The sequence below is a fragment of the Pecten maximus genome, chromosome 3 (genome assembly GCF_902652985.1).
Source record: "Pecten maximus chromosome 3, xPecMax1.1, whole genome shotgun sequence".
Classification (NCBI taxonomy): domain Eukaryota; kingdom Metazoa; phylum Mollusca; class Bivalvia; order Pectinida; family Pectinidae; genus Pecten; species Pecten maximus.
The window spans coordinates 17,848,086-17,870,456 of NC_047017.1; the positions used below are offsets into that span (position 1 = coordinate 17,848,086).

General features: G+C 34.9%; 2 protein-coding genes across 3 annotated transcripts; one reads left to right on the plus strand and one right to left on the minus strand.

Moving 5' to 3' along the window:
- The first annotated feature begins 1,694 nt into the window (after nt 1-1,694).
- LOC117323418 lies at nt 1,695-4,924 on the plus strand. The gene is made up of 2 exons (XM_033878631.1): nt 1,695-1,797; nt 1,910-4,924. Exon 2 carries the CDS (start codon nt 1,925-1,927, stop codon nt 3,170-3,172), a length of 1,248 nt encoding a protein of 415 aa, XP_033734522.1. The 5' UTR covers nt 1,695-1,797; nt 1,910-1,924; the 3' UTR covers nt 3,173-4,924.
- Nucleotides 4,713-22,138, minus strand: LOC117323417 (endoplasmic reticulum membrane-associated RNA degradation protein-like). 2 transcript variants are annotated; one of them, XM_033878630.1, is made up of 18 exons: nt 22,091-22,138; nt 20,956-21,167; nt 19,747-19,904; nt 19,227-19,337; nt 18,625-18,714; nt 17,774-17,871; nt 12,808-12,925; nt 12,306-12,427; nt 11,602-11,704; nt 10,631-10,660; nt 9,548-9,616; nt 8,910-9,065; nt 8,234-8,311; nt 7,726-7,796; nt 7,129-7,269; nt 6,253-6,645; nt 5,721-5,822; nt 4,713-5,492 (listed from the first exon to the last, which is right to left on the minus strand). In XM_033878630.1, the coding sequence occupies exons 2-18, from the start codon at nt 21,083-21,085 to the stop codon at nt 5,357-5,359; spliced, it is 2,106 nt and encodes a 701-aa protein (XP_033734521.1). In that variant the 5' UTR covers nt 21,086-21,167; nt 22,091-22,138; the 3' UTR covers nt 4,713-5,356. The 2 variants fall into 2 exon arrangements, with proteins under 2 accessions (XP_033734521.1, XP_033734520.1); XM_033878629.1 differs by having other exon boundaries at nt 12,306-12,420; nt 12,801-12,925.
- Between the last annotated feature and the right edge of the window lie 233 nt (nt 22,139-22,371).

Below are 22,371 nucleotides of genomic sequence, written 5' to 3' on the forward strand. Positions count from 1 at the left end.
AGACAGATTTCCGATCGTAGAAATACACAAATTGTAATGACAATCGCCCACAGTAAACAAAGTTGTAATCCACTGTCTTAGTAGTCCGAAATACTCTGACGTTTTATCAATAGTATACCGTGCCGGTATTGCGTTGATCGACGGAAGTCCGATATAACAAAAAGATAAAACGTCAGAATTCGTGTGTTATAACTGCCATTGTGATATTGATGATGTCACATTACACTGTAACCACGGGTGACCTGACGGAATCAGAACGTTCAGACTTCATCTTAAACTGTTTCCTAACCCTTTCATCCCCTACTGATCATATTGGACATCAAATGATAAATGAATGGTAGAGTCCACTAAAGTTTCATAGGGTTGAAAGAGTAAAAGCAAGAAGCAAGTCTCATTAACTTAACTGTACTATGTGAAGGACTGATTATATTCGATACACGTCAAGTTATGAATTTTATGCAGATCTTTAAAACAAAAACAAAGCAAAAAAATGCATTTACTCTAAATATACTATGGCGTCAGCAAGTTCCAAGTACTAAAAAATACAAATGATACGACAGCGAGAAAAATAATTAATTCTCCAGAAAATCCATTCACACCAAATATAGCAGACAGTTAGGCACCAGAGAAATATCATAATGGTAGTTCTTCAAAAGATAAATAAACAGTCCCATCTTAATGAACTGAAGGTAGAATACACACCACTAAAACGTGGATAAATATGACACATTGGGTATAATGTATGAACGGGAAGGAACTCCCAATAGACAGGAAATTGCCGCAGACAAGCTAGTACCGAAATCATTTAACAGGGTCACTACATCATTTTAGTTTAAACATAAGTTACATAATCTGTTTTACGCCATGGGTTAATGTAGTGATTGTATATCGAAGGTTTGTAATCTTCGTAATGTACAGCAGGAATGACAAAGCTGAAGTCATTCGAATGACTCTATCCCATTTGCTATATTTTGGTCTCATATCGAATTCGGAAATTCCATAATATCAGCAATATCAATTTAAACCTCGATCTTTGATTTCTATATATGATCATAACTAGTGCAGGTCCACAAGTACGGTTGCTGGCAATGACGTGGCGAAAACAAATAACAATTAAAACGGTTTAGCATTGATTTGTTAGTGTGTATTATCACCATTGTGGTTGACTCGCTGCATTATTGAAGTCTACCCGACAATGGCGAGACAATGGTCCTAAAGCACGGCCGCTCTACAGCAAATGTTATCACATAACGTTACCAGTGAAACAAATACGACAACCTTTTCCGCCACACTGGGTTTCAATGGATGGCCACGTTGTTCAAGAGCAAAACTACATCTCTAGCAATTGTGGGTCATTGTTTGGGCGAGGTATATTTAATCTTAGCTTTCCGTTCCCCATTAATTAATCACGACCTACATTCTTTAAGTAAAGACCAATGCGTCGTCTTCTTTGTTCACGAATTGTTGAACGTATGCAGGATTTATTACTGAGTATCATAATGTTCCCAAGCGCTGAAGCCGACAACAATGTAAACGAAGGCTTGTTCAAGTGGATATACCAAAGTGGCCGATGTGCGCAGATTTTCGTCCATCTAATAACTTCTTTAACCCGGGATCAGTGATTCGTCTTGTTTTATCGAGGAAAAATGAAAACGTTTCTTACAGGATGTGAGCTCTCCAGCTAGTTCATGATTAAATAACCAAACACATCACTGGAATATCTGTATCCCGTGATCCGGTATCGGTCATCGCCAACAAGGCAGGAGAACTACAGGTCTATACATCGTCTTCATTAAGGTACATTTTACTTCTATTTACTGCTAACAATAATATTTCCATATTTTCTTCGATTCTCCGTTTCCTCATTTCTGAACATCTAAGGACACTTGTAGTTAATTGTGTGTTTCAGGCCAAGTCTACAGATATGCCAGTCAAGCAACTGTCTCTGCGCGCGCTGGATCAGGGCGTGAACAACAGGAACGCCAAGGTTCTGAAGCGATATGAGGCTAGCTGTAGGACTTTCGAGAAAGAGTACCGAACAGCCATGCGAGGCCATAGGGCAATACTTGCTGACGACCTCCAGTTTGCGTATTATCTTCTCAAACAAATGGAAAGATATGAAGACGAGAAACTTACAAAAAGAAACGTGCTGGTCCGATGTACATATAAAGTACATGTACCCCCATTGAAAATCAACATCAGCCGCCCGAACTCAAAATTGGTGCCTTCCTGTCCACAGACGGACAGACCCGCCGGAAATGACGGCAAGCGCGAGGAGGTAAACGTTGCCTCTGTACGTCCACTTACAGCCCCAGCCGGTAGATCCCTGACAACAACAGAAAAGAAGAATGCCATCCGTAGATACAGTCAGATTAAAAACAAGACTGGTAAGAAAAAGCGCGGGAAACCAGCTCGATCCCGGTCAGCTCCAGTGCCTTCCAACCAGGAAGAGGGCGAGGAAGAAGATGAACCGGTGCCTCCAACGCCTCTAGCAAGGTTCACGCGTACGTATGAATATAACCGGAAAGTACTGCTCTGTCGAAGTCGACAAGAGGAACGCCGAATGGAAAGGATAAGGGAAGCAGAAGACGATAGCGAAAACGAAAGTAAGTATGATGACGTAAAAGGGGATGAGGATAATTGTTTTGAAATAGAGGATGAGGAATGCCATGAAACAAGGAAACATGACTACTGGATTTGGAAAATTGATGTACTTTTTGAAAAATGGCGGCGGAACGACAAACAATTAGATGACGATGATATTTATAGTTTGTATGAGGAGGATTTAGACGAAGAAATATTCGATGACAACCAAGTACAGTCTTATATGAAACCAGGAATACGACAAGTTAACACGTCAGGGCGTAACAAACTAGTCAACTTCACCAAGAACAAAGTTCTTAAGTATCGCTGGGCATTTGCCGGGGAAGGGTTCAAGAAGAGCGCGGAAGATACCCGCAAGAGTAGACGTAAATTCGTCACTGCTGAGCTCAGTAACAAGGAAAGACAGAAGATTCGGGAAGAGGCTGAAACAAAATGTAGGAGGCTGAAAAGGATGGTACAGGAAAGTGACTACCTTCGAAATGAGGTTTACTTGATGGCGCCATTTTATAAAACGAAACAAGCACTCATCGCCAAGGTAGCTGCAAAACAACCGGCCTTGTTTCAGTAATTTTACACAGATGGCCTTCGATGTTAAATTTGTTTGATCAGTTACACATGTGCATTATTGACCATATCGACGATGTTTCGTCAGTGACAACTTCAATATGATAATATTGGTGTCATTTCACAGCTAGATGTTGATATCACGATACTATCAAGAAAACCACATGCGTGTCCACATACTGTTTTTCTATTCCGGATCAGTATTTTTCGTTTTGCTTTCAATTCCCACGCAACAGACGTATATATCCGTTATTCACATTGTGTTTTTAAAATATCCACGTCCATATTCGCTGTATTGTATAAAATGTAAGTTAAGAATTATCTGGATGACCGTCTTATTGTGAACAATAATGATGTTAAAGTTACGAAACATTATCGACAGAGTTCATATTCCTGGAATATATATGATTCATCAGGAATCCTGCAGTTTCAATACTGGCACCATTACAAGGTAGGGCTTTGTTTTCATACTTGTGCCTGATACTGACATATTGTCAACGAATTCATTTCATTACATAGAAACATATATGAACAAATTATGAAGGGGTACTTTGTAAAATCAAAATAAGCCAACAAAATAGAAAATGTTTTCATTTTATTAGATCAATATATAAATATAAAAATATAAAAGGATTTCAGTTGAATAATTCAAGCTCCTTCCTATACAAGTGAAACACATTTTGCACTTAAAGAAAATTCTTGTAAAAATTAAAACAAAAAGATTAAAATATTTATATACTTTATATAAGATTGTTAAATTGTAAATGATTTTTAATAAAGCATTTTCATAACACTCGTTTTTCCAATATCAATACAAAATGACATAAAATCATATCCACGAAATCCTGCTAACATTGCTATCCCTGAGGTAACAATTCAACTACTTTGTCAATTTCTCTTTGTTAATATTGTTATTACCATAACAATACAAATGTATACATAACTCTTATAAAGACAATAGTTTAATGTAAGGCATTATCTGTTGTTAGAATAAATATTATATAAACAATAAAATGACAGTGACAATGCAAGTTGGAACTATAGGAAGGTCAAGCAAGGTCAAACAAGGTCAATAAGTTTCAAAAGGTCACTTGACAAAAAATTACTGTTACTAAGAATCATGATAGGAAGAGAACACAATAAATTAACCCTTTCACCCACTACTGACCATATTGGTCTTCAAATTATGAAAGAATGGCAGAGTCCACTAAAGTTTCTGAGGGTTGAAAGGGTTAATACCTTGATCAATTGCAACACAGAGTCTACCTCAGAAATCCCGGGTATATACTTACAACTATCACTATACTACATCTTATCTTTAATACACCTTTATCACTATACTACATCCTATCTTTTAATAAACTTTTATACATCTGTGTGACAACATTATATCGTTTAATACACCCTTATGCATCTGTGTGACAATCATGTTGAACAATGGCACAAGCGACATTGTAACAAGGTTACGTGGAACATTTTATTTGTTTATGTTGAAATCTGTACTTGTGAAATGTCATAGCTTGTGCCATACCCCATTGCTTTTCTTTTTTGCAATGAATTATGTTTAAATCAAAATAAAATTATTGCGTATGATGAAGACAATCCATCTACATTATGCAAATAACTGTTTACTCAATAGGTCTTTTAACTAATTTGAATATACATATTCTGATGTGAAATGCTTGCTTCTTGCATATTTTGTTGAATATTTTGTTATGTTGATAAAAGTATGAAAATAAAAATTGATGTTATCATTGACAATTGTGTGTATTCTAAATGTTATATAGATTCTGTCAACTTACACTTTATTTGTTGTCAGACTTGGTTCTGAGGTACATATGTATGTGAGGACGGAGGTGTTGACGCCCCTTTCACACACAGGGACTTGGCACGAATTCCCAACCCACTGTGATACATCCACATACCTGGTATATAAATGGACCTGGGTCAGGAAGGGGTGCCAAATCCCTGTGTTATCACCGGACTAATCTAGTCAGCATCAACCACAATGTACTGCATCATTTATGGGATCACAATATTTTGCTCGGTGACCCTGGACAAAACTGCTTGTGACCATACCAGTTCTGTTTTATTGCTTGTAAGGTACATAAGTAAACCAAATGAAGCTATCCCGATTTTTTCCCGCCTCCCTTTGACTGGATAAAAGGTTTTGATCACTATTGCAATATCAGGACTTAGCTAGATATTGTTTAACTTTGTCCATGAAGCTAGTACCTAATTCTGTGGCCTCAATCCATTTACTCTTTTCACCACCTGTATGAACTCGTAGTTTCTCCATGTATTGAAGAACTCCCTTTAAAAATCTGAAAATATCAAAAGGGAGTACTGTATTCATTACCTCAATAGAAAATTATATTTATATAGATACAAAATTATCCAAAAACTGATATAATATTAATTTATGTTAAAATATAAACAATTCATATTGAATTTAAGTTTTTAACACTTCATTTATCAGCAAAGTATATTATTTATAATTGCTAATTGGCTCAATATCGTTTTGTTTAGCTTTAATATAAAAGCTTATGTACCTGACTCTGCCGGTCCCATCAGTTGATGTTGTGTCTAGGGTGTAGATTTGCCACAGGGTCAGAAACACAACAAAATGTAGGCATATATGGAAACATGGGCAACTGAAATATATGCAAATACACATTAAGTTTCTCTTAGGCCTTCCTATTTACTGCCAAATATCACAAATCTCCACACTGCTTAGAATATTTCCTATCTTCTCTTATATCAAATATTCATATGATAATCGGACAACTTTCAAATTTTATATTTCATCAGACTTTTTACATTGTATGACAATTATACAGTACTATATTCGACTAATTAAAAAAATAATTTACTCTTTATAATTCAAGACAGAACCTGCAAGAATTCAACTTTCCAATAGATAATTTAAGATTTTGAAAATACCATGAGCAGTATTTTAATTTTGATTTTGAATAGCATCATTTCAGTGACATGATTGATGTTGACATTGAGACATATTTTTGATTCTCTCTATAGATAAAAATGCTAGCACTCTTTACAACATAAATGACTTGAGACTGGTACCTGTTGATAAGTTTACGCAGACTCTCTTCCTGTCGGGGCCGGAGTTTCCCGTTCCCCAACTGCGTCTGTCGGTCACTCACTGCCTGCTCCACTTGACTGACCACTGACAAACACTCCCCCAGGATCCTCTGTAACAGACCTACCACCTCACTCTGTCTTCCATTCTCTCCTCCGGAACTGGCTTCATCTCTGGATGATGCTGCTTCATTCCTGGTGGATGTGATGCCATCTAAGCTTGGTTTGGTTTTATCTAATTTTGGATTGTTGCTACCTTTGGTGTTTGATGCTCCATCTATGTTTGGCGTGGCTCTGTTGAATCGGTACAATGTACTTATCTTCTTAGCTAAAATTTTTGACACAAATTTTTGACCGTCTTCCATTGGTTGTAACAACCTGGAAATGCAATAAAAAATGTTCATGAATACAGAAGTGCCATACCTCATGGTGTGGGACAAAATATCCCTTATTTTCTAGTCATTTGAGCATAAATTTCCGTATTTCGTAATTCCCTCCAGTATTTTAGCCAATGCCATTTTTGTTTACAACTCAGTAGTTTTTTCCACAAATTTTATGAGATTTAGAATTTAGCGATCATGTGATCAATCAATCAGGATATCCTTTCACATGATCACCAGGAAGAAAGACTTTTTTTAATGTTTGAAAGTGACCATCAGTAACATGAGAAAATAAGAGTTGATAGACAAAGGAACTTTAAGGAGGAACTGAGAAAATGAGTCATTAATGATTATATAGGCAATCATTTTCCATAAGGAATGACAAAAATGTCGGGGATCAACTTTTTTCTCTCCCTTTCTAGATTGACAATGACCAGTCCTGTGATAGTTCTAGTTGTAAATCTACACACTCTGTACCTACCCAGTGATAACCTTGTCTTTAGTAACACTGCTATTTCTCCACCTCTGACACACAGTCCCTACAAGGCTTTCCATCTCTGTTGTCATGGTAACCAACTGTTGGTGTTCCTCTCTACACAGCTCAGTGTAATGGAATGTCGACCTGTAAATATGATCCAAAATGGGGTATAAGGAAATATAATCATTGTAGAAATAATCTACTATAAATATATATATGTAAAATATATTTGATATCTTATTATGTAACGTACATCTCTCGTTCAAATCATTTCCATGACATAAAATTCCAAATCTGAGTTTTGTTCCAAAGTGTTAACTAATTAATTCACATTATGAGTAATCTCTCACAAATGTTATTTAACAATACACATGAACAGGTAGTACATAATTTGAAGTATCTCTTAATAAAATAAAATCTCTAAAATAATAATAATTCAGGAATATCATTTTCCCTATAACATGAGCAACTGCACCACTACATTGTAGATTCCCTCAAGTATATTTTTTTTTGAATATTATTATGGGGAATTCTACTGGAATATCATTACCCCTAGAATATACTTCCACTGTAAAATGATAATAAGAATGTAGGGAGTACCTGGGTTCTAAATGGAAGGTGTAGTGAATCTGACCATTCAATTTGGCCACTTGTTCTATGACACTGTTGATCTGAAATAGTAAAGAACACTTATACTATCTATTACAGTTCTGAAGACTCTAGGTGTCATGGTTTTTTACAAGAAGATTTCTGAACCTATTTTAATGCTGTTGGACTCCTTTGACCTTAAATTTGAATGCATGTACTCTTCATCCTAATCCCAGAAATATACTTGATAAGTGTTATGAATTAGTTTATCTGGTACTCAAGAAGATTATAAGTTTTTTGCATGTTAATCTTATACTAAAACTCAACACATATTCCATATTATGATTTAAATACAAATGAATATTTTCAAAAAATTTTCAAAGATATGCTACTTTTGTATTTGAATGGTTCATATATAATTGGATTATTATATATAACTTACATGAAACATTGATCATTATACGTTGTTGACTTTTTATTTTCTATTTTTTTCCCTACAGTGTCAATTTATTGTATTTACCTTCTGTTTGACTAAAGTCACAGGGTGAAATAGAGACTGATAATCACATAATGTTCCGAAAGCCTTGGGAAGTGACATCTGCAAAAAATACAAACAACAATAGATTAATCAGTTTTTTTTAAAAAACAGAACAAAATCTGTAAATCTGTGACAAAATTAATTGTGTTTATGTGTACATCAGAGTCTAAAAATGAATTCACTAATAGTTCTGAAAGATGCTTGATATTTTCTCTTCATGGGAGAGATGAAGAACATGTCGTCTTGGAGGATCATTCCCTCTCAACAATCACCAAACTGGGAGTATTTTTGGACATTTTTTGTGGCCAATTTTCTTTACAAGTCATGCATCACTGTAGTAAAAACTGCAAGACTGGCACTGTCATCATAAGCAATATAAATTATCTGTAACAAAACCGAAATAAAAATGTGTAAATCATACATATTTAGCAGAACTGGTCTGGGCTGAATCTCGGTGGCCACTGGCAGCTCAAATGGTTCGAGTGTCTAGAGTTTGGAAGTCCAGGGTTCGAGTCCCAGACTGCAGGTGGTCATTGTGTTTTTCTTAAAACGGTTTTGATTCAAGACACTTCAGTTTTTTATGCCAATCAGATTTGTAAGCCTATTCATTTGTATATCATCGCCAGGCATATTACAATTGTAGATACAATATACTTACCAGAGTAGCCTCCCTTCTGGCTGTGACATACACTGCTGTACCCAGAATGACTGTAGCTAGTGTTTGAGGAAATGAGCCGAGATTCACCTCCCCGTGGCCGAGTCTGTCTCGTACCCTGGGGCCTGATGGGTATTCCAGGAGATCTAGTAGGAGGTCCTGTTGAACATTGAGTATGATTCGGTTACTATACCAGAACATGTTTGTAAATTACACCAACAGGACCAGCTGCTCTGAGGGAAACTGAGGAATCCGGGTTCATGTGAAATCTACACAATGAAATGGAGCTAAACATAAGCAATTTTCCATTCATGAAGAGTATTGGATACAAGGCTTTACAGGTTTAATGGTACAAGAAGATTTTAACTTATTTGGACTATAGAATCTATGTACCTCAGGGTATGATCTCAGGTGGTTAATTTGTTCAACTGTCATGCTATCAAGCTTTTCTTCTAAAACAGAATGCCTAAAAGTGGTCAACTTTACCCCTCCGTGAGGAAGTACTTTTAACCTACATAATAAGAGAGATAAACTTTGTTTTTGTTACATTGGGATATTACATTTGCCTATATGGCATCATTTAACTGCATGGCTACCTTTCAACAGTAGAACATTCAACCTCTGACCTCTATAAGACTTACCATACAATTCTCTCCTAACTGAGCTGCAACCTCATTTTTCTGACCAGAAGGTAAACATGGATCTAAAATCTGAAAAAGAGGTTAGTATCTCATCATCAAACAATGTTATAGCTCAGACATGTACACGGTAGTAAACAGGGCTTGTGGCTAAAATCTGAAAAAGAGGTTAGTACCTCATCATCAAACAATGTTATAGCTCAGACATGTACACGGTAGTAAACAGGGGGTCTTTTCTGAAACAGGAGTTAGAAATACTAGCACATAGTAAACAGGGCCTGGTTCTAAAATCTGAAACAGGGGTTAGAAATACTAGCTCATAGTAAACAGGGCCTGGGTCTAAAATCTGAAACATGAGGTAGAAATGCTGGCTCAACATAATTTCAGTTACCTTTCCACACATCCTATAAATGTTTAAAGCATCATGAAATAATTCCTTTGAATTTAATGTATACAAGAGATGGTTAGATGTTTATTACTGTATACAAGATATGGTTAGACGTTAATTACTACTGTATACAAGATGTGGTTAAACGTTACTACTGTATACAAGATATGGTTTGACGTTACTACTGTATACAATAGATGGTTAGATGTGTACCACTGTATACAAGAGATGGTTGAACGTTACTACTGTATACAAGATATGGTTTGACGTTACTACTGTATACAATAGATGGTTAGATGTGTACCACTGTATACAAGAGATGGTTGAACGTTACTACTGTATACAAGATATGGTTTGACGTTACTACTGTATACAATAGATGGTTAGATGTGTACCACTGTATACAAGAGATGGTTGAACGTTACTACTGTATACAAGATATGGTTATACGTCACTACTGTATACAATAGATGGTTAGATGTGTACCACTGTATACAAGAGATGGTTGAACGTTACTACTGTATACAAGATATGGTTATACGTCACTACTGTATAGGATGTGTGGAAAGGTGACTGTACATCTCTGGAATAAATACATACAACACAATTTGAAGAATATAGGTCGATACTCATAATATCTTTTTGTAGGATCTATATAGTACATCTGACCCTCTGAGTACTGGATGTGATATACTCACCTCGTCAAAGGTTGTGTAAAGTGTTGTTGCCTACAACAAGAATAAAAATAAGTTACAATAATATAATTTACATACCAGCGCCCGGTTGTTCAAAAGGTGATTAGGCTTTTACAGTTTAACAAAAATTTTAAAATCCCGATAAAATCATTTGCGGTAAAACAAACTTGACAAACTTTTTTGAAACTAAAGCTTTGGTTTGTTTTTGTTTAACGTCCTATTAACAGCCAGGGTCATTTAAGGACGTGCCAGGTTTTGGAGGTGGAGGAAAGCCGGAGTACCCAGAGAAAAACCACCGGCCTACGGTCAGTACCTGGCAACTGCCCCACGTAGGTTTCAAACTCGCAACCCAGTGGTGGATCGAGGGCTAGTGTCGGTACACCTTAACCACTTGGCCACCGCGGCCCCTAAAGTACTCGCCAGTCTCATCTTGCCTGGCTATTGTAAGGAATACACACACATGCAGAATTTAAAAAAAAAAGAAATAAGATTTTCACTAATGAAGTGATTAAGCTAATCATCTTTTGAACAACTGGGCCCAGGTAACAATTACAGAAGTGGTCAAGTCAATCTAATGAACAAAATAACTGTTTATGTCTCATTCACTTCTAATTAAGCCAAACTGTTGTTCTTTTTTATCTCTTAGCTAGCAGTTGTCACTATTAAAGTAAGCTGACATTTGTATTAGACAAAGTAAAAGCCTTGTTTGTCAAACTAAGGCACGTACATGGCTTCTATAAATACTATAGAGAAGACTTGTGGATGCCCATGGTTTTGTGCATTAGGTCTGATTGTTACTTTGCTCCGATTGTTTTCTATTTTGCGTTGCCAAATATGGCATCATAAAGATTTCTTATGAGGCTGTAAACAACAGGTTGATTTTTTTGAAAGTTGCATTTAGGTGTAAAATATAGATTTACCGGTAGTTCTTTCTCACATTCATGATTTAACAGAAAAGTACGGTGATGGTTTACCTCGGCCGTGAGCACTCGCTCTGGACAATGGTTGACCACCGAAAACAGAACCCTCATGGCATGCTCAAGTTGTGGAAGTATTAACACAGCAAAGTATCCATACCTTAAAAATAAAGTGTCCATACCTTGAAATAAATCAATACACCCATAATGATAATTAGAAAATGTCTGTAAGACATTAATACTTCTGCTCCTATACAGCAATGAGTGCCTGGCAGAAGGGCCTTAACCTTCACCAATAACCACCAGAATGTGATCAGGTCTAGAAATTAATGCTGTGATACTATAGTGTAATCATGAACCCAATCTGTTGAGAGAATCTCAAGATATGTCATTGAACAGTACGAGATGTGACAGGGCAATTAAGACAGACAGTTGGTAACATTATATGCCACACTCCCCCAAAAAATCGTGTGGTGTGGGCAGAAAAGTAAATATGGTTGCCATTATAGTTACTTTTATCAAATAGATTATAGATATATTTTTGAAATCCATATCAATGTTGTTTATGAAGAAAGCTTTTATTTTTCCATACCTAGAATGACTGAACTGATTGCAAAAGGGGGAATAACTCCAGTGCATCTTCAAATCTACCATGTTGATACAGGAAAGATTCCCAGAGGTTATAAAATGATATGAAATCTGCAGAACTTTTAAAAAGAGTACAAAACTGAATGATTGATTGCCTGCCATTCTATACATACTTTCCTTTATAGAACCAGTCCAGTGAAGCCGACCACACAGGTAAGGAACGCCTTGAAATGATGCTGGACTTTTCAAACAACTGCATTATCTCCGATTTAGTTGGTGCTTTCATCTCTGTGAAAGAGGAGACAATTTACTCAATAATTCTCCTGTGTAGAATATTCTTAATTCATCAGTATCTTGCATAAGTAGGTTAAATGCTGTTACGTCTTTGTCTGAATGATATCCATACGATATGTATGACCTTATATTGGAGTTTTCCCCTTTAAATTCCTTCAATCTTATGTGCCATATTTATCCATCTATTAGCCCCTTCTTCATTTTTGTAAAATCATCAATTTTACAATATTAAGTCGAAAGTAGTTCACAAATAAGCCCTAGCTAGCTCCCCTAACTTCAATACTAAACTTGTATACTAGGGTAAAGGGCTTATTTAAGAATTAATACTGTAGATGTATGATAATTATTATAAAGAAGTAAGATATGGGAATCACCTGTAGACTGAGAGCAGTAAGTTGCTAGTTGTGGAAAGTCTGTGTATGGCCTGTGTACAACATCAGTGTCTTGTCCCAGTAGAGACCCTAAACTAGGCACTAGTAGTAACAGGAACCAGGTGTACCTAAAGTTAACAAGTAGACACATTTACAGGTAAAGTTAATAAGTAGACATATTTACAGGTAGAGTTAACAAAGAGACATATTTACAGGTAAAGTTAGTTAACAAGTAGACACATTTACAGGTAAAGTTAACAAAGAGACATATTTACAGGTAAAGTTAGTTAACAAGTAGACACATTTACAGGTAAAGTTAACAAGAAGACACATTTACAGGTAAAGTTAACAAGTAGACACATTTACATGTAAAGTTAACAAGTAGACACATTTACAGGTAAAGCTAACAAGTAGACACATTTACATGTAAAGTTAACAAGTAGACGCATTTACAGGTAAAGTTAACAAGTAGACGCATTTACAGGTAAAGTTAAAAAGTAGACACATTTACAGGTATAGTTAACAAGAAGATACAGTTACAGGTAAAGTTAACAAGTAGACGCATTTACAGGTAAAGTTAACAAGTAGACGCATTTACCGGTATAGTTAACAAGTAAACACTTTTACAGGTAAAGTTAACGAGTAGACACTTTTACAGGTAAAGTTAACAAGTAGACACATTTACAGGTAAAGTTAACAAGTAGACACTTTAACAGGTAAAGTTAACGAGTAGACACATTTACAGGTAAAGTTAATGAGTAGGCACATTTACAGGTAAAGTTAACAAGTAGACACATTTACAGGTAGAGTTAACAAGTAGACACATTTACAGGTAAAGTTAAAAAGAAGACACATTTACATGTAAAGTTAACAAGTAGACACATTTACAGGTAAAGTTAACAAGTAGACACATTTACAGGTAAAGTTAAAAAATAGACACATTTACAGGTAAAGTTAACAAGTAGACACATTTACATGTAAAGTTAACAAGTAGACACATTTACAGGTAAAGTTAACAAGTAGACACATTTACAGGTAAAGTTAACAAGTAGACACATTTACAGGTAAAGTTAACAAGTAGACACATTTACATGTAAAGTTAACAAGTAGACACATTTACAGGTAAAGTTAACAAGTAGTCACATTTACATGTAAAGTTAACAAGTAGACACATTTACATGTAAAGTTAACAAGTAGACACATTTACAGGTAAAGTTAACAAGTAGACACATTTACATGTAAAGTTAACAAGTAGACACATTTACAGGTAAAGTTAACAAGTAGACACATTTACATGTAAAGTTAACAAGTAGACGCATTTACAGGTAAAGTTAACAAGTAGACACATTTACAGGTAAAGTTAACAAGTAGACACATTTACAGGTAAAGTTAACAAGTAGACACATTTACAGGCAAAGTTAACAAGTAGACACATTTACAGGCAAAGTTAACAAGTAGACACATTTACATGTAAAGTTAACAAGTAGACACATTTACATGTAAAGTTAACAAGTAGACGCATTTACAGGTAAAGTTAACAAGTAGACACATTTACATGTAAAGTTAACAAGTAGACACATTTACAGGTATAGTTAACAAGTAGACACATTTACAGGTAAAGTTTACAAGTAGATGTATTTACAGGTAAAATTAACAAGTAGACGTATTTACAGGTAAAGTTAACAAGTAGACACATTTACATGTAAAGTTAACAAGTAGACACATTTACAGGTATAGTTAACAAGTAGACACATTTACAGGTAAAGTCAACAAGTAGACACATTTACATGTAAAGTTAACAAGTAGACACATTTACAGGTAAAGTTAACAAGTAGACGTATTTACCGGTATAGTTAACAAGTAGACACATTTACATGTAAAGTTAACAAGTAGACACATTTACAGGTAAAGTTAACAAGTAGACACATTTACATGTATAGTTAACAAGTAGACACATTTACATGTAAAGTTAACAAGTAGACGTATTTACTGGTAAAGTTAACAAGTAGACACATTTACAGGTAAAGTTAACAAGTAGACACATTTACAGGTAAAGTTAACAAGTAGACACATTTACAGGTAAAGTTAACAAGTAGACACATTTACATGTAAAGTTATTAAGTAGACACATTTACAGGTAAAGTTAACAAGTAGTCACATTTACATGTAAAGTTAACAAGTAGACACATTTACATGTAAAGTTAACAAGTAGACACATTTACAGGTAAAGTTAACAAGTAGACACATTTACATGTAAAGTTAACAAGTAGACACATTTACAGGTAAAGTTAACAAGTAGACACATTTACATGTAAAGTTAACAAGTAGACGCATTTACAGGTAAAGTTAACAAGTAGACACATTTACAGGTAAAGTTAACAAGTAGACACATTTACAGGCAAAGTTAACAAGTAGACACATTTACAGGCAAAGTTAACAAGTAGACACATTTACATGTAAAGTTAACAAGTAGACACATTTACATGTAAAGTTAACAAGTAGACGCATTTACAGGTAAAGTTAACAAGTAGACACATTTACAGGTATAGTTAACAAGTAGACACATTTACAGGTAAAGTTTACAAGTAGACGTATTTACAGGTAAAATTAACAAGTAGACGTATTTACAGGTAAAGTTAACAAGTAGACACATTTACATGTAAAGTTAACAAGTAGACACATTTACATGTAAAGTTAACAAGTAGACACATTTACAGGTATAGTTAACAAGTAGACACATTTACAGGTAAAGTTAACAAGTAGACACATTTACAGGTAAAGTTAACAAGTAGACACATTTACAGGTAAAGTTAACAAGTAGACGTATTTACCGGTATAGTTAACAAGTAGACACATTTACATGTAAAGTTAACAAGTAGACACATTTACAGGTAAAGTTAACAAGTAGACACATTTACATGTATAGTTAACAAGTAGACACATTTACATGTAAAGTTAACAAGTAGACACATTTACAGGTAAAGTTAACAAGTAGACACATTTACCGGTATAGTTAACAAGTAGACGTATTTACAGGTAAAATTAACAAGTAGACACATTTACCGGTATAGTTAACAAGTAGACACATTTACATGTAAAGTTAACAAGTAGACACATTTACAGGTAAAGTTAACAAGTAGACACATTTACATGTAAAGTTAACAAGTAGACACATTTACATGTAAAGTTTACAAGTAGACACATTTACATGTATAGTTAACAAGTAGACACATTTACAGGTAAAGTTAACAAGTAGACACATTTACAGGTAAAGTTAACAAGTAGACACATTTACAGGTATAGTTAACAAGTAGACACATTTACAGGTAAAGTTAACAAGTAGACATATTTACCTTTATAGTTAACAAGTAGACACATTTACAGGTAAAGTTTACAAGTAGACACATTTACAGGTAAAGTTCCCTAGTGTTATCAATAGAGTCAAACCTATGTAGATGTGTGAAAATGGATATCTACATATAAATGTATGGGTAAAAAAAGTAAAAAAAAAACCAGTATAATCCAGATAACACTGGATCCTCAAATAAATGTATGGAGGATACGAATTACTTTTAATGGTTATATGGTAGTAATTCAAACAGTGTGGACAATGAGGCTTGTTAAATTTTCGAGGCAATCCGCCCCTTTATCAAAACACAAAAAATACAAATACAATCACATAATATATATAAGAAGTACTGGAAATACAATAAAATACAATAAGAATAATGTTTTAGTAACGGGAGAAACAACAATGAACCCTTCAGCAAACGTGGGCCGAAGGCGGATACTAGCGTGACAGTATCATGTTCAACACTAGAACGCTATGCGACCAACGGCAGAGATATTTTGAATTCCCTTGCACGTGAAAGTATATCGAAGAGTTCAAAGACGATTCGTCCCTAAATACTTACAGAATAGGTAAGTAGAAAATTAGTGGATGACATTGCATTGATATCATATTAAATGTTGCATTGTCTCTACAGTGATTGATTAAATATCGTGTACAAAGTCTGAAAAACTTTTGAAAAATATCTTTTAGATAATTAGAATTATAGAGAGTGGTGTGAAAAAAACTGAGAATATAAGAAATACGAATGCCGAAGTGTCCCTACAGGATGCTACGGGAAACAGACGGTTCGGGCCAAATCGGACCAAGATGCTGTTGATGGCATATATATTATATATATTATGTGATTGTATTTGTATTTCTTGTGTTTTGATAAAGGGGCGGATTGCCTCGAAAATTTAACAAGCCTCATTGTCCACACTGTTTGAATTACTTCTTTGCCAAATACATATAAATGTACATATACCTGCGGATATAGATTTGGAGTTAGAACCTATCAAAATAATGGCAGATTCTTTTTTTCAACCATGAAAATAAACAATTACTTTGAGAATACAAAAATACATACAGTCAATTTTCTAGATTATGCGGAAATTAAAAGCAGAATTTATTTTTGAAAGAACCAAAAAAGTATGATTTCATTAATTATCATTAAAGTAGGTACATTCTTGTACTGGGCATGTTTTTACTAATAGTTTAATTCAGTAAAAACATCATATATCACAGTGAAATGACATCAATTTGAGAAGATCACTTGACTGACATCTTGAACTTTGTTTGTGTGATGCAATCCTTAATCAAGTTTGCAATAAAAAGATGTACAAGTAGTTTTCCATGGAACTACAGATCACTGGGCGCACCTATGTTTGATAGGATTACTCTATGTACATGTATCTCACATGGGTATTCTATATCAGACACGTGGGTCTTCAATCCGTAGAGGTGAGAGATACATTGTTTTCCACATATGTCACAGGTAAAGTTTTTGAATATTGCATCAATTAAATCTGTCTTATTAATTTGGGGTTTTTTTGTCATAAATTTTCCATATAATCCAGATTATTTATTATTAATCTGCAAAACGATTGTGTAAACAAAAAAAAACCAGTTGCATTAGTTGTATTACCTTTGTGGTATTTCCCCGGGGGTGGGGAAGCCGTGCCATACCACATTTCGTAGGTTCAATGAAGTAGGAGGCCCTAATACAACACGTAATGTTTGTATCTACAATAAAGTTCAGTATATAGATTAAATCACTGGGTGAGATAACATTTGAAAAATCTAGAATGAGAGCAAAGAAGCAAACAAATCAAACAAATACTGTATTTAAATGACCTGAATCATCAATATGATCAATAAAATCTTACATGGGTCTCTTGACTCTTCTGCGGACAGGGATATCTCAACCCGAGTGTAACAGTTTGGTTTGCTAGGGCGAGGTTTGCTGAGTATACAGACCAGCCAAACACCTACACGAGGGTTTAAATTAATAGAATCTATTATGGGTCTGTTCCGTGGACAGAGATATCTCAACCCAAGTGTAAGAGTCTGGTACATTTGTAAGTTAGCACGAGGCTTGCCGAGTGCTGGCCTTCCAAACTATTATATGAGGGTTGAGATATCTTTGTTCGCGGAACAGACCCATGATTGATTATTTTTCTTACATACTTGCAACCAAACCAAAGTTTTTATGAAAGGTTTTCATCACGCCATCTTCAATGGTCCTTGGAATGTGCATCAAAATGTTTACTCAATGTAAAATGATGACATTACATTATTGTGGGCAGCCACAGCGTTAGATCAATTTATCTTTTCCCTAGCAACTGCCGGATAACCCTGTGAAGTATGTGAGAAATCCCTGTGTACAGTACAGGCCCCTGTTTGATTATTTGTCCCCTATAAGGTAACAAATTGTAAGGGACAGCAAAACCTTTCACCGCTAACTATTAGTATAGGATGGACAATTAGGTAACTTACAGCAGCTGATCCAAATATCTGTGAGAGCTCAGGAGTAAGTAGTAGGTCCTTCAACATGGACGGACACTGAGATCCTCTTGTAAGGTACACCTGTAGGATATATAAATACACTAATAAATAGATCTGGGATGTAGGCAAATCTGGCACATTGACATAAATTAATAAAGAGTTCATATCCGGGTTGGTTTATTTGTTTGTTCATTTGCTGGGTTGGTTGCCCTTTGAACAACCAGGGTCATTTGAAGTGGAGTCTCTTTGTAGTAACTGGTGGCTACCTCACTGAACAACATACAGTAGGTCCTTGTGTGTAATCCAGAGTTATTGGGGTAAAGTCTCTTTGCCTAAGATAACACCACAACAGCACAAGATGTGCCATGATTTCAATTTTCATGAGAAACTCGATCTAACTGGGTGAGGGTCCAAAATCCAGAGTTCACCCACCCAGAGAACACACATAGATTTATGTAGAAACCTGTATCTGGATATATGATTTCCTAACTACAGGTAAACGTGTAATATGGAATGCATAGGGTAACTATATAGTGCATGTTGCATATCGTACATATTGTCTTATCACAAAATTTTCAGATGAAAAATCTTACATCTCCAAGGGATCGTTCTAATACAGAAGTCACGATCAGCATCACCAACATTTGGTCCTCATTTCCTTTGTCCTTTGGTGAACGAAGCATGTCAAAACACTCTGCCAGTACCTGGAAACAAATTAAAGATTTTTGTTCTCTTTTCTGTTAAGTCTTTAAGTGCTCCGGGGAAGAGATAGTAGGTTTATTATCACATCAGCAATATCACATCAAATAGACATATTTGTTATTCAATTACATTATATCAATATTCTATTAATGTCCTCTGATTAGGCTGTTGTTCATTTACAGTGCAGGACATCTATATTATCACTGGTATCATATATTCAGTTCTAAATACATTTACCTATTGGTACTTTTCAGGCATGTAATTCCCTATTAACAGAATCAAAATAATTCTCAATATGTATAGTGTTTGCCAGATTTAAAGAAAGTGCAACTATTGTATATATTTAACCAAGATTAAAACTTTAAAATCTTATTATATTGTTGTATGTAAAGATCTAATATGACACTTTACCCTTGGCACACCTGTCCATGATGTAAGGGGAGATAACTGGTTATCATACTCGGCTGAAGTTAGTTTGGAGAAGTAATTCTCGGATTGTAGAAACAACGGAGCCAGTAATCTAACACATCTCTCAAAATACAGTTTGTCATCAGTGAATCCTGATGGATCTGAAAACCAAGTACATAATAATTGTATAGTAGGTAAAATGTAAACTTCATTTATTTTACAACAATTGCGAAACAAGTTTTATCAACTTATATTAATCATGCTTATTGGCCTGGATGGAAGTGTGTAAGGAGTCTTACTGTGGGAGGAAACCAGAGGACCCAGGGAAAACCCTCATGGTCGGGCAGGTGACCCCATACCTTTTCACGTCCGATCGGGGAATCGAACCCCGGCCACCTAGGTGAAAGGCAAGTCAAGTGTGTTACCACTGTGCCATCCAACCACCCATATAGTAGGTATTATTTCAACAATCTATACAGATATACATAATAACAGTAATGGGCACGCCTTTATGTATAATGCAATTGCAGTTTACATGTTTTTTCATACACAACTGTTTGGTGCATGTACATGTTCATGAAACTCTAGCTTTAGTAAAGACTCTGAACATATATCTGAAATTATTTTATTTGTTTAAAAAATTGACATGAAGGTGAGATGTTCTGTGTCATATAATTGCTAAGTATAAGAAATAAATTTGCAATATGATTTTAAGTATGAGAAATAACTTCTAAGATTGAGAAATCACTTCTAAGATGGGAAATAACTTTTAAGTGTGAGAAATTATTTTTAAGTATGAAAAATAACTTCAAAATATGAGAAATCACTTCTAAGTAAGAGAAAAAAGTAAAAAAAAAAAGCTCTTAAATTAGTTTTTTTTATAAGACAAGACAACCATGGGATGTCATAAATATTTTGATAATTCACATCACAATTAATTGTTATAAGATTGTTGGCTTATGACAATTTATCCCACATATATACTTTGTAGGTAAGTTACAATAGCTACAAATCTCTACACTACATCATATAGGACCCTGGCTGTTGCAAGGACATTAATAAACACACACACACCCCCCCCCCCCCCCCCCCCCCCCCAAAAAGGGGGGGGGGGGGGGAGACATACATGTATTTTATTTTAATAATTAAATGTTTTTATATAAATTTCTAATGATGATAAATTTCTGAAGCAAACAGAAATCACTAACTGACCTGGAAGTGCAACCTTCACGGCCTTCCAGTCCACCAGACCAGAACCTTTGAGAAGACCTGGTCCATCGGCTTGACGACAGATTCCGGTGTTGTTGATGAGATGGTTCACCCCTGGAGACAGGGCAGACATGTCTAGCTGTCTGAATTGCTTCCCTTTAACTTCTCTTACACCTCATGGTGGTCTTTCCAATAACAGAAATGAAGCAATTTCCCTAAAATCAAATAAACTGTCTTAGATCAGGGATTTCTTTCTGATTTTCACAAATAAATTCTCAGAACTAAACCATCGATCTCTAAATAACGTCCGTATCAAACTAAGTTTTCATGTAATTAAATAGCCTAAGTATGTTTTCAATTCCAAAATTGAGTGCTACTCAATTTCAGAAAAATATATCTAATTCCCCAGAAGACTTCAATATCCTATACTACTAAAATACATTTTTAGTGAAAGTTTCACTTCCAGGTCCATAAACCTGCAGATAGAAATGTTATGGTCTGGCCATCTGATTACAAAAGATTCCTCAATATTGATACATGTACATATATGTAGCTGAACATGTACATATCCGTATTGCATGTGGCCATGGTTTTGAAATATATGTATAATACACTTTTATAATATATGAAAGGCCTATTAATATTGTATTAATATACATCATGTAGTATACATCAATATGATTTGGAACATTCAGAAAATTATATTAAAATGCACTTCTTGATTCAGGAAATGAGGTATAATTGTATATTGTATTAGATCTACTAATGTATGATTTTAATATAAGTTATACCTTAAACTGTTATAATTACCACTATTTTGATGCCAGCCACTTTGATAATTCACAAATCATAGCATGAAATAAAATTTGTCGGATGACATAAACAACAAACTGTTTTCTTACAGCACAGCCCTGCAGTCAATAGACAGACGTAATCAGCTACATTTGTACATAATGTATGTGCATCACTGTAATCACCAGTAATCATTTGGTGATGTGGCCATTAATGTTCAGAAAATGCCAACAAATAGACCTAATAGCAGCCAACCAATATTAATTGCCAAATCGCTTATAATCATGTAAATCTTGTTAAATGCTGTAATGTAACAAAAGTCGAAACAAATCGGGCAGATTCTTACTCGTGTGTTTACACTCTAGATCTGTGTTTACGTTGGTAATGTTTACGGAAGTCACCAGATGAACCTAATTTCTAAGCAAACTGCGGTATGCTGACATTTCCGGAATATCTCTAGGACTTGAAAAAAATTCTTGACGCAAGGCTAAAATGAACTGTGATAATTTTTGATTTTATTAAAACAAACCAGTTGTAAGGAGAAAGTACAGAAATGGATGTTGATTTAAAAGAAACGGTATATGCGACACTTTGAGAGTAAGGAAATTAATTAACATATCTTGTTAC